Source organism: Siphateles boraxobius, unplaced genomic scaffold, assembly GCF_051911475.1.
Source record: "Siphateles boraxobius isolate OS27281-9 unplaced genomic scaffold, OSU_SipBor_1 34, whole genome shotgun sequence".
In the NCBI taxonomy this organism is placed as follows: Eukaryota; Metazoa; Chordata; class Actinopteri; order Cypriniformes; family Leuciscidae; genus Siphateles; species Siphateles boraxobius.
Genome location: NW_027508964.1, coordinates 490,529 through 508,411, shown reverse-complemented (window position 1 = coordinate 508,411; position 17,883 = coordinate 490,529). Strand labels below are relative to the sequence as shown.

At 39.2% G+C, this 17,883-nt stretch overlaps 1 protein-coding gene across 1 annotated transcript in view; it reads right to left on the bottom strand.

Annotated features, from left to right (window-relative positions):
* The window catches only part of b3gat1b (beta-1,3-glucuronyltransferase 1 (glucuronosyltransferase P) b), a 37,886-nt gene that overhangs the window by 1,633 nt on the left and 18,370 nt on the right, over positions 1-17,883 (bottom strand). The window contains exons 1-3 of the mRNA XM_077195676.1: positions 3,063-3,215; positions 469-980; positions 98-394 (exon numbers count right to left, since the gene is read on the bottom strand). Of these exons, the coding sequence (XP_077051791.1) occupies positions 98-394; positions 469-980; positions 3,063-3,177 (924 nt within the window). The 5' untranslated portion in view covers positions 3,178-3,215. Of the gene's footprint in view, positions 1-97; positions 395-468; positions 981-3,062 lie in introns of the transcript that reaches the window.

Here is a 17,883-nt window from a genome sequence, read left to right as displayed (position 1 = left end):
CCATTTTTCTTTTACAACCCTTGTAATTTCCAAAAACAAAAAAGGGACTGAAATGATTTGGAAGGTTATGAAGGTTCAGGTTTAGGACTCGACTCACCTTTGTGCAGTTGGAGGCTTTGGGTTCCAGGTCACTGAGAGTGATCAGATCCTGGAGCAAACTACTCTCCTGGTATCCACCTTTTACCCCTTTTAACTTAAAGTAGGCCTGAGGTTTGCTGAAGATAAGCTGAAGGTTCACTGCAAACCCAGCCATGTCAATGGCGAAAGGTCGACGAGGGTCAAACACAGTCCTCCATCCGAAAACTTTGCCTTGAGAGTTGATTTTGGGGGACTCGTACCGGAGACCTCCGACGAAGGCGACCGGCCAGACAGATGCTTTACGAGTCCAGCGCATCTGCGGTACAAAGAGGACGGAATAGGAAATATGAAAGGACACAAACTATGAACAGCAGATCAAATGTACTGTACCTCCTCAAACAGCTCCAAGCTGTAAGTGTTGTCATCATCTGCAAAATACACGACTCCTTTATGACCCGAGCTGTGGTTGATGTTCTCTCTCAGCCAGTGGAGAGCCAGGTTCCTCTGCATGGTGCCACGAGGAATACGACCACGTCTGGGCTTCTTTAGCGCTGTGAGATTCTGAGGCGTCTCTATGTTCAAGTGCGTGTAGTTCAATCCAGTGTTCTCCAGCAGTCTGGACACCAGTGCCGTCCTCTCCGCCGCGTCCTCCACCACTAGCCAGTGAAGGTTGGGGACGTGTAGGAGAGTGTTGGTGAGGCGGGTCAACTCTGCCTTCTGGACGGGCCTCCTGTAGGTTGGAGTTATTACGTGAAGAGTTGGCAATGCATCAGACCAGGGTGGAGAGCGGCTGTGGACGTACTTCATCTGGGTGACCTCAGTGATGTGCTTGTTTTTTAAGATGCAGGGCTCATGAAGTTTTAAGCTTCTTTGGTGAGCTTTACTGACCCCAGTTCTGTTATCTGTCCATCAAAAAGAGTTTATAGGGACGCACAATATACAGGTACCACATTATCAGCTGATGTATCTTTTTATCTCTCAAGTGTCACGCACAGTCACTCATTTCGGTCTTTTGTCACGCACTCCCGCCACACATTGTATTTCTCACGCGGAAAAACTATTTATAATATATTTAATATGCCGCAGTGCCCAAAATTTCTCTGGCCGCGCCACTCTCACTTAGCCTGGCTCCGCCCTACTACGTACTTCCACTCAATTTTCATTTTCCTTCAGTACTAGGTCTGGGATTGTGCTGTAGTCTTTGGTTTTCCCCGGACAATTTTTTACCGGGCCAATCAGCGAATAGAGGGAGTGGCTGAGAACGGTGAGATGATGTTGTGCGTTATTTTGAGTTGTAGTTCTGTAATGGCGGCGGAGAAAGATGCGAGCGAAGCCATTCGTGCCGTTGTGGTAACGCTGCCGAATATCAAGAAGTTAAAGCCGGCGCAAGAACAATCTTTGCTTAGTTTTGTTGGTGGCCATGATGTTGGTGCCCTCCTCCCCACGGGGTTCGGGAAAAGTTTGATTTTCCAGCTCGCTCTGTTAGTGGTGAATGAGTTGGCTAAGGCGAACGCTAGGCATACGTCACGACCAAACGTTAGCGATTGGTTATGGCAGATCCAGAGTGACTCTGGGCAGATCCAATAGTTTTGGACTTCATTAGAGTACCCGCCTACAAGGAAGTTAACGCTTGTCAATGGAGCGGTGCCAGACTCTATGTACAAATGAAATGTACGAGAGTCTGGTGGGACCAGGCTAACTCTCACTGTGGAGCCTACAGGAATCAAGCGCGTCTCCTCTGGAGTTCTTAGTCGAGCCCGCCACTTATCAGCCAATAAAAAAAAGAAAGGGGCTACACAATAGCTAATCAGAAAATAGCACTATTGTATCTGGGTTAGATTTAACGCAACAACCAATGATAAAAAACATATCCTGTTATTGTTAACGGAATTCTGCAAAAACATCTTCCGAAAGTTTTGTTCAACCCCCACCGGAGCTCCGAGCATCACTTTGAGCACAGAGTAACTCATGATCTCTTACAACAAATTCACAGCTTGTTTAACACAAACAATAACAACTTGATTGCTGTTAATGTTTCCCAGATAATTAGCATCAGTATTTCATGAGTGTCTAACTTAGCCAACAGTTTTACAGCCTGTTCACTGACAACACTGCTCAGAACAAGTAGTCTAGGCTAAGTCATATGGTGCGTTCAAGTCCTCCTGGGAAGTTCGCATGTACGAGGTGGGAAGTCGTGTTCACATCGTGATGCGTTCAAGTTAGTTTAGTCGAAACAAGATGGCGGTGTGTAGCCTACCTTCTTTTAATGAATAACACGAAAATACATAAAGGTTTGTTAACTCTGCTTATAGAAAATGAAGAACAAAGAATGCGCATCAGATGTGTTTTTCTTTTTATGTTTTTAATTAGCTTATGATGCCAATGTAAACTGTAAGCAGTTTTTGTTGTAATTCATTAACTTGCTGCTTATAACAAGATTAATAATTATCATGATAAATGACAGTTTCTAGGACGAGTAAACATTGAAATTCAATTTAAAATTACAGTCAACTAACGTTTCAGACGTTGCATCCTTGCTTCCGCCATGTTTCTCACTTACACGCCCCAACTCGTAAAGCTCCCCACTGGTGTTTACGACATTGTGGTGGCGTTCAAGTGCAATCAACTTTTACGATCTATACGAGATGACTTGAACGCATCAATATATTCGTTACCACACGATGACTGACATATTGTCATGAAACAACCCCATTCCCGCGACCAGTTCCAGGTAAGCCTATTGACAGAAAAAAATGATACGTTTCATAAAAGGTATCGCGCTAATGTTTGTGAGCTAATCTGTTAAATGCGACCACATCGCTACTATCGTAACGCCCATCCACAAAGCTTGACACTAGACATCAGCATATGCCACACTCGCAACAGCTGAGCCACAATGATCTAGACACCAACACGTTAGATTACACACCACTAAATTCCTAAATCAATCTGTAGCATTTAAAACGTAAGATCTTAGTATTTACCCCTCGGAACTGGAGGCAACGGGTTGCCAGGACGCTGGACCCAAAGCGTGAGGAGTAAAGTCCATGTTAACACAACAAAAACGAGCTCCTGGAGGACGTCCTTTCTCGTCGGCATATTTTACTGCCTTCAAAAAAAAAAAGTGTCTTTTGGGGGGTTGGCTATTATCAAATTTAGACTTCCAACCGATTATGAAAACAGGATTATTGAGAGAACGATTATTGTTACACATTCCGTTAAAAACAATTCTGATGTTGAATTAGAATTTAATTAGGTTAATTAACTCTAACTATAAGCAATAGCCTACCCATTGGGATTAATCAGACGAAAGCAATATAATTGCAGCTGCACAAAATGACGTGAACGCACTTAAATCATGTTGCTAACATGCTCTTTCCCTATTAAAACTCGGGAAATGTTTTAACTGAATTAGTTCACAATGTTCTACGGTAAGTGTTCTGTTGCAACTTGCCATTGTTTAAGCAGTTCAGGTTTTCACAACTTTTAAATTAATTTAATACACAACCCCTTTTCCAGAAAAGTTGGGACATTTTGTAAAATACAATAAAATTAAGAATCCACGATTTGTTAATTATATTAGCCTACTTTACTGACAAAAGCACAAAGAAAAGATTTGTAATGAGTTCACTTACCAACTTGTGAATAAACACATTTTATTTTGATGGCTGCAACACAATCCAAAAAAGTCGGGGCAGAAGCATGTTTACCACTGTGTCTATCACCTTCCCTTTTAATTACACCTTTTATTCATTTGACGCCGGTTTCACACTGCACGCGTTAGCAGCGCAGGAGCAGTGCGTACGGTGAGCGGAAGCAGGACACGCGCGTTTTGCTTTCACACACTGGCAGCGTTTGACGCGCGCGGCTGAACCGCGGCGTGTGTATAGATAGAGTAGCCCACTCGCATTTCTTTATTTCGTTTTCAAATACATTTAAGAAAAAAGACTTGTCAAGAAGCTTATTTTATTAATTAATATATTATATAACGATTGGTTCATCTTCATGTTTTTGAAGTTTGTTTTTGGACATTTGTTTTCTTTTTAAATTGATGAAGGACATTTGATTGACTGTTTAAAACACAATAGATATCATCAATGTGATTTTTGGGTAAAGCTGCTGTGTATTTTGGCCATGATCAATGCATTGTCACTTTAATTCAGCGTAAGCGGCGCGGCAAAAATAGACTGGGCGCCGAATCTATCGTGGCACTGCTGCTCCTGCTCCGCTCCTTACCCCTAAAATCCACTGGATCCGTCAACAGCGCGGAACGTCAGCGCCACGTTTTTGATGCGTCCCTAGCTCGGCGTCAAAGTCCACTGGAAGCGTCTCAGACGCGTTTCAGCAGCGGAGCGTTGGTGACGTCTTCATTTTTCCTCAGAATCGGAGCGTTGTTTATTTGTTGTTCATTTGTCTTATTTTGGCTCAGGAGCAGAGAGTTAATTGTGCTACCTTATTGATTTTTTTCTTCAATTTTCCTCTTTGTGCTTCTACAATGGGTAAGTGGGTTACTTAATTAAGTGAATTCTTTCTATTAGTTTTTTCTGTTGTTATTTCCTACTTGGTATCCAATCAGAGGCATTGTTGTCCAAACTGTAGGGATGCGGAGTCTCCACAGGGTGTTTATTTTGAAATTGTGTTTTTTGACTTATTTTGTATTCACGGTGCGGCTTGGACGCGGGTCCGTCAAAAATAGACTAGGCGCCTATCTTTAGCGAAGCGGAGCGGAGAGCCGCTTCTGGGCCGCTTCTGAGACGCGCTGCGTCCGCAGCTGGTGGACTTTAGACCATTGACTATAATGGCTGCGATTAGCTGCGGCATCCGCGATGCTGACGTTCCGCGCCGTAGACGGATCCAGTGGATTTTAGGGGTGAGACCGTCGTGAGAATTGAGGATAGGCTACTAATTGTTGCAAAGTTTTGCAAGTGGAATTTTTGCCAAATCTTGCCTGATTCAGGACAGCTGCTAGTCTATGATGTCGTTGTCTAATTATCCTGTTCATGATGGGCCGAGACAGATCTGGGTTTTCGCGGGTGGTCGAGTAGTCGAAGGAGTTTTGGCGGGTTAGCATCAACTGTGCTGAGACTGGAGAAGATGGATGCAGGTAGTATGGATGATGAAGATGATTCTTCAGTAATTGATAGTGAGGGATGGTCACAGATTACTGATGCATCAAACAAAAGGAAAAATAGAGATTCTGAGTCAGATGACAACATTACAAGAGTAGTAGGAATAAACAAAACAAGGAAAATGGAGGTAGAATACAAAGTAATGGTTGCATTTTCTGGAACAGTCGAAAACATCAATAATCCAATGAAGCTTACAAAAATAATCAAAAAATCGATTGGAAATATTAAATCAGCAAGGTATCTATCAAACAACCATGTCCTCCTTTTTTGTGTTGACAAAAAGGAACAAGAGATTGCATTGATGATTAAAGAGCTAGGAGGTAAAGCAGTCAAATGTTATGTACCGGGAGAACTTGCTAATCTTAAAGGAGTGATCATGGGGGTGCCTTTATGTTTATCTGATGAGATTTTAAAGGGACAGATTACAAACGAAATGGTGACAGAAGTGAAGTGTCTGCTTGCCAGTAGAAATAGTACAAAAGAAAGTAGTACTACTGTTGTACTAACTTTCAATTGTAAAAACTTACCGGAACGTGTTAAGATTGGATATATGTGCTATACGGTCCGGCCGTTTGTGAGACCAGCATTGAGATGTTTTAATTGCCAAAGATTGGGTCATGTGGCAACAGTATGTAAGGGGAAAATAAAGATGCTGCAAATGTGGTGGAGAACATGACTATGTGCAATGTGGAGAGCGGATCGAACCCAAATGTTGTAATTGTGGAGGACCACACAGTGCAGCGTTTCTAGGTTGTAAAGCTCAAAAAGAAGCGACGGAAGCAATGAAACTCAGTACAGAACATATCATATGCTCAAGCAGTCAAGCAAGTACAAGTGACTAATGGAACTTTGAGGGAAAATAACATAACCCAATCTAAAGATACTTGTAGTCATAAGTGTCTTGAGGACGGAAACATGCTTGTGGTAAACAAAATTAATTTTGTTGCTTTTATAGCAGAGGTCATTAGTTGTTCAGCTCAAACAGACAAAAGAACAGAAAAGCTGAAAATTCTTATATCTGCAGCTGCCCGACATCTGGGTATTATTGAAGTTTCAGTTGAACAGATTCAAACAATACTTGGACAAACTGAAGGAACAGCAGGGATGGGTGATCCTTTGGGAAGTCAAAGAGGTAAAAATAAAATATGAAAATTTTACAGTGGAATGCCTGAAGTTTGATTGCGAATGGACAAGAATTTAAAAGATTTGTTTATCAGCTAGCAGTCTTACCAGATATTATACAGTATGTATTCAGGAGACTTGGCTCCGTCCGCAATTAAATTTTAGCATTCCTGGCTACAAGTTGGTTAGAAAGGATAGAGTTGGTACAAACAGTGGAGGATGTGGGACATTTTTTAAAGATGGGGTGGCTTTTAGAGAAATAATAGATGCTCCAGGGGAATGTGTGATTGTGGAAGTGTGGACACAGAGTGATAAACTTTTATAATCCTTGCGAGCAGTTAATATTAGATGAACTAAACACAATAAGAATCAAGGCTGGGGACAAGATGATATGGTGTGGGGATTTTAATGCACATAATTCACTTTGGGGAAGTTTATGCACAGATAATAATGGTAGAATAGTAGAAGATTTTATGGAGAAATATGCTTGTCTGTGTTTAAAGGGTTACTTCAGGATTTAGCATTAAGATTTGTATTAGTAGAAAACCAGTAGTATTTTCGAATTACCTTGCTTCCCCCCCTCATTTCCCCCTGATATGAGAGATTTATGTATTTTTAGTCTGGAAAAAATCCTCCGATGACGCAAAAATCGTCATTTTGCGTCATCGGAGGATTTTTGGGCCAGAGGCTTAAAACTACAGCCAGTACTAGTAGCTAGTTCCGCATGTTTTCACTACGCCCATATGATCTCACTCACAGAAAGTAAGATATTGTCAGCCATCTTTCTGTAGAAGCTAAGCTAACAGGCTCTTGCTCTGTGTATAAAGTTTGTATAGTGGGCTAATCACGATAGCGGAAGGTAACGTTAGTTTAGAAGTTGAAATGACAGAAGGGGATTTCGAAGATCAGTTGCGCGAATCTGATGCTCGCGGCTACCTGTACGAGCCGCAATACAGCGATGAACAGTTTCGGGAGATGGAGGAACAAGAGGCGGCCGGAGCAGCTGCTGCAGCAGGGGAGCAAGACCTGACTCGAGCCCGGCCAGACTCCAGCTGGGGCGGACTGGAGCTGTCAGTGCTCACGCTGTGCGCCTATGGAAACAGATAGAGAGTCCTATTGCTGTCGCGAATTTCAACGATCCCATTTTCTTCTGGACGAGATAAATTGGAAACGCCAGCCAAAGCCCGCAGGGACAAACGGACGGCTTAGTGTAAAGTGAGTAACGTTATTTGGTTTGTTTTTCTTTTTTTTACCAAGACGTAATGTACAGAGTTTGGACACCCGGCATTATCACAATGTTCTTCCCTCGTAACGTTAGTCAGCTGAGCTATTGTTGTTATATTTACATCTATGATAGTATACTGTGTGCAAATAGTTCGCATTGCTAACGTTGTGCTTACTGTTTTGTAGACAATATCGCCTAACAGCCTATCGTCACTTTATGGAATGGTTCCAGCAAGGCGAGCGACTTGGTAAAGACTATCGTCTCGTTTTGCCCACCTGTGTTGTCCAGGACATCAGACGGAAATATCCAGCTCCTGACTGACAATACTGTGAATGAATATAAGGAAACAGCTGAAGCTCTGGAAGAGCTTTGAGTGTAAAAGTGTTAATATTAATTTTAAGTTAATATAAAAGTTATAACTCCCATCGGTTGTGGTTCTTTTTATAAACCTTTAAACCTTTACTGTTAATAGAGTATGTATTAGCCTAGAGAATGTGTGGAGAAATTTTTCGGATACTGCCGCCTGTAACCGGTAGGCGTGGTTTGGGAGTGGCCTGGCCTCGTAAGGGCAGCAAAGCAAGTGCATTCTGGGAGTTGTTGTCTTTCAGCCACATGAGTAAAAAATACATTTTCTGCCTTTTCTCAGTCTAGAATGCTTCAATTTAAAAAATAATTTCACATTTCTACTATATAAATGATCACTATTAAATACACATTCATGTTCCCAGAGCTGAAGTATCCCTTTAAATAATGGGAAGGGTACTAGATAGAATATAAGGGATTCATCAACTTCTTGTATAGATCTTACTATAGTCTCTGGAGCTATAGCTTTATAATGTCAATGGGAATTTTTAGAGCAATCAACATTGGGAAGTGATCACTTTCCAATAACAAGTGATGTTGGATTGGAAATTTATCAACAAAATAAAATAATGCAAAATAGATGGAGGTATGATAAAGCTGATTGGGATAAATTGAACAGTTTTTGTATTGATGGAATGGAGAATTATAGCTTAGACGATGATATAGACTTGAGTTTTGACAGATTAAATGCAATTATTATGAATGCAGCTGAAAAATCCATTCCTAAATAAGAAGGGAAAGGCAGGTTGAAAATTGTTCCATGGTGGAAGGATGAATGCACTAAAGCCGTTAAAGTTAGAAATAAGGCTTTTAGAGATCTAAAGAAAACCTTAATACCTATTACTTTAATTATATATCAGAGGAAACGGGCTTAGGCAAGGAAGATAATAAAGCAAGCTAAAAGGAAATATTGGCAATCATTCTGTTCCACGGGAAACCCAACTAGGAGAAGTATGGAGGGTCCTTAAAAAGATGGTTGGTGTTTATAGAACTCAGAATATTCCAGTCTTAGGAGATGAAGGGAAAACAGCAGTGACGCAAGAAGATAAAGCGGAAATGTTAGCTTCTACCTTTCAAAAGGCACACAGTTCAGATAACCTAGGAACTAATTATAAGAGAAGGAGAGAAGAAATTCTACATCTACATCAAGATATTTATTTAAAAAAAAACCTGATAGTCGAACAGCTTTGGATGCTGCCTTTAATATGTGGGAACTTAGAGTATTAATGAGGGTAAGAAGTACTGCTCCTGGAAAAGATAGAATTAGCTATATTATGATTAAAAAGATGGATGAATTAATACTTAAAGTAATATTGGATCTTTTAAACAAAATTTGGATTGAAGGACAACTACCGTTATCATGGAAACAAGCTATAGTAATCCCTATTCCCAAACCAGGGAAAGATCCTGCAATAGCTGGAAATTATAGGCCGATTGCTCTCACTTCTAACCTCTAAAGAAATGGAAAAAATTATTGTTAATCGACTTTATTACGTGTTAGAAAGCAAAGGATTAACAGAATCCGAGTATCATTCGTTCAGTCGTGTTTTGATTTAATATTGAAAGTAGAAAAATGAGAAAACAGTTCCTTTTTTGTTTTTTTGTTTTTTCCAAAGAAACGAAAAACACAAATTCAGCTTGATTTTCGTTTTTCGTTCTGAGGTATAAAAATGAATAAACAGCTTGAATATTCGATTTCTACACGTGGGTGAGAATGAAACGCCCGTTTCCTCTGATTTGTCAGCCGAAGATCAAACTGTGTCGTCATCAGTCCTCCCTCGGTAGCGCACAGCAGAATAAGAGTCCTCCGTTGCTGATAGTGTGCGGATTCTTAACTCGTTTATTGCAACTACATTTAATCTTTTTCTCATCAAGCAACCAGACTAACGAATGGCTCGACACAACCCGTACCGGGGAAGAGCCTTTCTTCTGTGTAGACCAGCAACTCTCAAGTGCCAGGGGGTCCTTGAAATAATTAGCTATTTTCCTATTTTCTGGACTGTAAAGTCACGTTTTTTTTTATCATAAGCACACTGTGATTTATTCCTAAGTGATTTAGGCTTATATAATTAATTTTACTTCAGATAATCTAAATGTTGACTTTCAAAAGTAGGCGCGCCAAAAAGGCTATTCGCTGTATTTTTGGTTTAAGCCTATTTTATGGTGTAGAAAGATGTTCAATGAGACGGAGACGTGCTTAAGCAGCGCATCATGTTGTTTTCTTTATTTTTCAAAGGCATGACATTTTTTAGTCATTTTGAATGTACACAAATTAAAACATACATTTTACTGTTTGGAATGACAAAGTATTAAACGACAGAGTATTAAGTTATTTCCCCAGCCGAAAAACAAACGGCGCCGGCGCATCGCGCTCACACCACATATCAGTTCACTTCTGGCATCACAAACTTGACGCAGCCTGTTCATTATTAAAATAAAACAGTCAACCAATTTACATATAAAAGGTTATTCTGGCTAATTTAATTCGTCTTTTGTACAATATAAAGGGTGTGCCGGTCAGTCATAACTTGCTGTTCTTCCAAACTCATTTCCCTTAAAGATGCTGATTTAGCCTTGTCTATATGGACTCGACTGAAGTATAAAGCCTTCTTTAAATTAATAGTTAGTTAGCATCCAAATGTTACATTGCAAATATGGAAACGTTGGACCAAATGAGAGAAGCGCAAACCCAACGTCAGTACAGTTTCAGTTTTGAATCAAATAAATTTGTTTAAGCTTCGTGTTTAAAATAGGCTAAATGTTGCTTGTAATAAACATAATAGTCCGGCCACAATAGGCTATTTTGATAGGCTACTAGTACAATGTATATTTTTTTATACGGCAAATTTTTTTTTATTCTTGTTGTTTTCTGAATAGGCTACCATTCATTTAAAGATTTGATATAGGCTAGGCCTACAGTAAGGGGAAGTATAATACATATAGCATGTTATTAATAGTGTTTATAATGTTCGTTTTGTATATTATTTACCATTCTTTTACACTATTTCTGAATAGGCTAATAATAAAATGCGTATTTTTACAACGTGACGCACGCGTGTTTTAGCCTACTCCTAACATGACCCAGTGCGCCGCGCACAAGCGCGCATCCTTCAGATTATAGGCTAATACATTTTAATAAAACACAAGGCCTACATCATAAAACTCAGAAGAGTAAGTATTTTAATATCTCTGTTGTTCTCTGTTCTCTGGTTGTTAGATAGTCAGGCTGAATGACAGTTAATGCGTGAACGTTAGGCCTATTTAATATTAAAAGGAAAGAATAATTCATTGCCTAGCATATATGTGTTTAAAATATGTAATTTACAATTAATTATATCATTTTTTTTAAACTTTCTGGGCGAGGGCGACCATGATCCGTCACTTAGCCTGCCATAGGTGAATTGATATCTACACAGAAGAAAGCCCTGTAGGCTCATCCCCGGTACGGGTTGTGTCGAGCCATTCGTTAGTCTGGTTGCTTGATGAGAAAAAGATTAAATGTAGTTGCAATAAACGAGTTAAGAATCCGCACACTATCAGCAACGGAGGACTCTTATTCTGCTGTGTGCTACCGAGGGAGGACTGATGACGACACAGTTTGATCTTCGGCTGACAAATCAGAGGAAAGGGGCGTTTCATTCTCACCCACGTGTAGAAATCGAATATTCAAGCTGTTTATTCATTTTTCTACCTCAGAACGAAAAACGAAAATCAAGCTGAATTTGTGTTTTTCGTTTCTTTGGAAAAAAAGAAAAGAAAAAAAAGAACTGTTTTCTCATTTTTCTACTTTCAATATTAAATCAAAACACGACTGAACGAATGATACACGGATTTAACAGCTCCTTATCAGTTTGGTTTTCGACCAGGTAGATCCACCTTAGACGCACTAATAAGATTAGAAACTCATGTTAAAAAGGCTCGAGCAATGACAGAGGTGTTAGTGGTAGTATACTTTGACATTGAAAAAGCTTACGATGTGATGTGGAGAGAAGGATTGCTATTAAACTTGCAAAGAATTGAAGGAAGATTTTATAATTGGGTTTTAAGTTTCTTATTTGGATGATCGATCGATTCAAGTCAAGGTAGGCAATACATGATCTCAGATGGTGAATGTAGAAAATGGAACACCGCAGGGAAGTGTCATAAGTCCTGTATTATTTAACATAATGATCAATGATATATATGAAGGAATTCATCCAGGAATTAAAACAGCATTATATGCAGATGATGGAGCAATGTGGAAGAGGGGAAGAAATGTTAAATATATAGTGAAAAAAATTCAAGAAGCAATTGAGAATGTAGAGAAATGGTCAGTGGAATGGGGATTCAGATTCTCTATATCCAAAACGTGTTGTCAGTTTTTTACTAAAAAAAAGATTTCAGAAAATATTAAACTTTATTTATATAAACAGCCACTAGAAAGGGTAACACATTTTAAATATTTAGGTTTATGGTTTGACTCCAAATTAACTTATGTCAAATATATTGAAGAGAAATGTAGCAAAGTACTAAATCTAATGAGATTTATAGTAGGCCAAGAATGGGGGACTGATAAACAATCTATAATCAACATATACTGTGCTCTTTTACGATCCGTTTTGGATTATGAATGCATTATATATGGATCTGCATCAACTAGTATGCTAAAAAGGTTCGATTTAATTCAAGCACGAGCTTTGAGATCACAGGAGCAATTAAGACTCCAATCTCAGCAATGCAAGTGGAAACAGGAGAGTCCCCATTAGAAATAAGACGACAAAAATGATCTGTTGCTTAATGGATCAATTTGCTAGGGCATAAACAGGAACATTTTACTAAAGCAATTATTGAGGGAAGTTGGGAAACAATTAACTTAACAGGAACAGGATTTGCATGGAATGCAAAGGAATGGGCTACAGAAATGTTGCTAAATAATATAGTATTTTCATTAACGACTACCATTTCAGAGATAGGTCGTACTGGGTCACCATTTTATTGGTGGCAATTCAGATGGCTCTTAGTTGGGTGGACGAAGTGATGCCTAATAAAGTTGTGATATGTTCAGATTCAATGGCATCACTTATAAGCCTACAAACATATCAAACAGTTAGATATATCTATATAGAAATATTGAATATTTTGTATAGATTAAGACAAGCTGGAACAATAATACAATTTGTTTGGGTACCTGCACATGCTGATATACCAGGAAATGAAAGATCTGATAAAATGGCTAAAGAGTCACTTAAACTAAACATCCCTACTATTACAGTTGCATTAAGTAGGATGGAAGGAAAAAGTATCATTAAAGAAGCTTGCTACTAGAAATGGCAAAGAAATTGGAATGAATGTAAAACAGGAAGAAATTTCTATAATATACGGTAAGTCAAAGTATATTAACACAAAATTTAAATCGAGACGATCAGGTTATTTTAACAAGACTAAGGATGGGACATACTAAACTTAATTCTACACTTCATATTATAGGGAAACATGGTACAGGATCATGCGAAATAGGCCAAGTAAAGGAAACAGTTGAGCATGTGTTGTTATTTTGTCCTAGGTATGAACAGGAAATAAGAAAATTACAGGAAATGGGATGCAACGAATTTACAATCAATAACATATTGAACACAAAACAAGGATCCGGGGAAATTGTAAGTTCAGTTTTAAAATTCATTAAGCATAGTGGTCTTAGGATATATAGTGTCTTAGGTCTATATAGAATATAGACATCTTTTAACATGCATCTAGACTGAAATCACTTCACACTCCAGCACAGGTGGTGGCGGTATGCACCATAAAGTTGGTATGCAACCCGCCAATAAATCCATAGAAGAAGAAGAAGAAGAGACAGATCTGGGGCTGTAATCAGAAAACATCTTAGCTCCTAACTTGCCAATTTAGTTAGGACTCCTACATTTTTGCTCTAAGAGTAGCCTATTTCACAAAGCATTTTAGCGCTAAAACCTATGAAAGCTTGTTTCCGCCACAGAATAAAACATTTTAAAAGATAATTGTGACTTTATTTCTCAGAATTGCGAGATATAAAGTCAACATTGTGTGATATAAAGTAGCAATTACGTGTTTTAAAGTCAGAATTGCGTGAAATGAAGTCTCAATTACGTGTTATAGACTAAAGTCAGAATTGCGAGAGAAAAAACTAACAATTCTGACTTTTTTTCTTGCAATTCCGACTTTATATCTCGCAATTCTGACATATTTTCTCAGATATAAACTCGCAATTGCGAGTTACATAGTCCAATTATATGAAAAAAAGACCTCAGAATAGTCTCACAATTCTGACTTTATAACACGCAATTGCGACTTTATATCATGCAATTCTGACTTTATATCTCCCAAATGTGTATTATTAAGTCATAATTGCGAGATATAAACATGCAATTTTGAGAGAAAAAGTCAGAATTTCAAGTATATTTCTCCTAATTGCGAGTTTATTTCATGCAATTCTGACTCAATATCTCGCAATTGTGAGAAAAAAAAGTCACAATTACCTTTTTTATTTTTCATTCTGTGGCGGAATAAGCTTCCATAAAAAACAGCTCCTTAATCAGTGAAAAGGGATATAGTGGACTCCTAAGTGACTAAAACCAATTAACAAACATTCCTAAAATGGCGTTTTCCTCAGCAATCCACCCCAAAGGCACTGTAGCCTACACCATTGAGGCAATAGGCGATAGGTGCCCTTTTCTTCATAAATGCAATAAATATTTTGATTTATAGATTTTTATCTGCGATGACATACCATAAAAATGTCAATTTATGTAGCCTACAGGCAAAATGCGTTGAATAAGGGAGAATAAAACATTGTGGTCAAGTTGAAAATAATGTCCCATGGTCTGCACCGATAGCCTTGTGTGCAGCTCGGGTGAGCCGAGTTCAGTTCCGGCTCTTGGACCTTTCCCAATCCCGTCCCTCTTTTCTCTCTTCCACTTTGCTTTCTTTCACTGTCCTATGATAATAAAAGGGCAAAAACACCCAAAATAAATCTTTAATAAATAAATAATGTCCGATTACATGTGGGAGTTGTTTTCACGAGTTCACATTTACAAATGATAGAATAGAGTAAAAGAGTAAAATAAGCGTATTTGGGACTGAGGGCTCAGAGCTCGGTATTTAGCCCATATCCAGAGTATTTCCCCGTGTCCCTGGCTGGGAAAAGGAGCCAGCCGAGAGTGAGGAGTTAGGGTGGCGGAGGGAGGCAGAAGATTTGTTGAGGTAACTAGGTGACTCGGCTGTATATATATATGCCTCCTCTCAAACTGATTAGACGGCTAATCTATGGCTCGTGAGCCATTTATGGCTCTCCAATTTTTAAATGTTGACTGAAAATACACCCTCGAACATGATGATAAAATTATTTTTAAACTATTAGCATATTTGATTAATGTATAATTATGATTGTGTAAAATTAAATTAAATATGTTCATAATATTTAGGTAAGAGACTCGCAGCTTAATATGATTGACAGCGGCGTTTGGCCTGTAGCTTGCCTACCTTTGAGAGCTGGATTTTAATTGGCCGACGTGTTAGGCCTGCGTCAAGTCAAGATCAAGTTAAACAACTACCTAGCTGGCTAAATTAAAAATCATTATCAACGAGAGGAAAATGGCGAAAAGAAAAAAAGACGACGATTACCGTTCATTTCAGCCCGAATGGACGGATCAATTTGCATTTGTGGAGAAGTTGGGGTCCGCAGTGTGTCTCATTTGCAATGAAGGTATTGCGTCGCTCAAAAGAGACGCACCATGCAGCATTCGCCGCAAAATATCCCGATGGGGAATGCAGGAGAAAAGCTTGCGCTGAGCTTTAGCGGAGAATGGAAACCGAACAGCAGCAGCTGCTAGCATGGACTCAGGGCCGGCCCGTGGCATAGGCAGTATAGGCAAATGCAAAGGGCGCCGGCGCCTTATACCCTAGGGGGGGCGCCAGAGCCGCGTAAGGAACTTTCCGCTTTTATTGTAGGCTACTTCATTAACACTGCAACGAGTGAAGCAATTACATAAGCCTGCCAGTGGCACAAAAAGTGGGTATACCGGTATGTGTAGCGGAGTAGGCGCCCTCATAAGATTTCATCATAGAATTTTGCCCTCCAATAATATCGCGAGCGGGCGCGGGCGCCGTGAGCGCTGAGCGAACAGGCACGAGTAGTGAGTTGTCGTCGAAAAAGATGGATAAAGCAAAAAAGCGGCCGGGGGCTAAAATACAAATAGCCCAATCGTTTTGTTTTGTTTTGCTTAATCGGCGGCGCTGGGTTAGTGCTGGTGTAATGCATTGGTCAAAAAAAGGTCAGCGTTAGCTTTTTTTCTGACACCGCATGAAACGCATAGATCAGCGACCCATTGGTTGTTTTCTTGATTGACACTGGGCTGGCCCAATCACATCTTTAATGTGAAGTATAGAAAAATACTCTTTCTATTAGTATAGAAATTAGTACAAAACTTATGAAAGTATCCTTTATTTTTCAGTGCATTGTTTTACAATATATGAGTATTATCATGGGATTAATATTATAACTATTATTATGTAATGTAGACAGACACTAAAAGAGGTTTGAATTTTTCTTTGTTTAATTTGAACACTGAATATGGGTCGGAGCTTTTAATTTTGAACTCTCAAAGTGCACCAGATTGATTAATTTAACTTTAAAATGCACAAAATTTTCCTACGGGGGAGCATGCCCCCCAACCCCCCTAGCCTTGTAGCAGCCTAATAGATTAGTAATAATAGTAGTGGTGGTAGTAATTGTCATTTATCTACTACAAGTTACATGGTCCGATAAAATGTATTTGTACAATGCAACTATGTAGGATGATTGAAAAATCCTTGAACGTTCTTTGTGGCATTTGTATAAACAATTTATTACAGTTCAAGTCATAATTTGCTTGTTGAAGTTTTGGAGTGACTGTAAGAGCATTTTTGTTTAGTTAAATAAATACTCATTATTTTTAAAGGAGGGGGGGGGGGGGGCGCAAAAATCAATCTGGCCTAGGGCAACCAAAGGGCTAGAGCCGGCCCGGCATAGACTAATAAAGGCGGGGATCCGAATTCTGCGAGCTTTGCTGGCGCTCTGGAGATTGTGCGGAGTGGGAAACCCCAAAAAATCGAAAGACGCCATTCTCTGCAAGAATTGTTCATGATCGTGCACTCGTGATGGCACGCCAGATAGAGGAGATGCAAATCAACGACATCAGTTCAGGTAGTTACTTTTTTCTTTCTTTGGATGAGTCTCCTGATGTGAGCCATATAGCACAGCTAAGCATAATCGGGCGGTGTGACGGGTGATTCAGTGCTTGAAGATAGAAACCAGCACTATGTCAGTGAACAAAATCTAGTATGAAGTAGTCTTAGCTTGGGTGTCAATGAGTGAAGAAGAAAAAAACACAGCGTTATTGCCACCTACTGGTGTTGAATATAACTACCAGAATTACTACCAGTGCGAGTCTTATATTACTGCTGTTGTTATTAAATAAAAATGGGCAAATATTTCTAATACACTTTGCTGTGGCTCTTATGAAAATTTTTTTTTGTTTGTTTGGCTCTTCTTGGTAAAAAGGTTCCCGACCCCTGAGATAGACCATTGAAATGTGCTTAACCGAACTTTGTTTATATAACATAATTTGTCTCTTGAATTCTGTAATCTCTCAAGATGCAGACATGTAAGAGGCTGACAATTAGCTGAACATAGTGACCCTTAGCCTACGTTTTAAAATCTTTATTTGAATATGGCAACATAATACCTCGTTCTACAATATTTCAATGATTAAATCACTGACAGAGACCCCCTCATCAGCCAATCACTGTACGTGCATAGTTAGTAAGTGTGTTGACATCATCCATAGCAATGACGTCGACCCCACCCTTTCTCTTAGCTTAAGACTTCTCTCTATTCCTTAGTTAAAGTTGGTCTCAGCAGCTTTGTGAATAGGTTTTAAGAGAAAACTCTTAACTAAGAACTTTTACTGC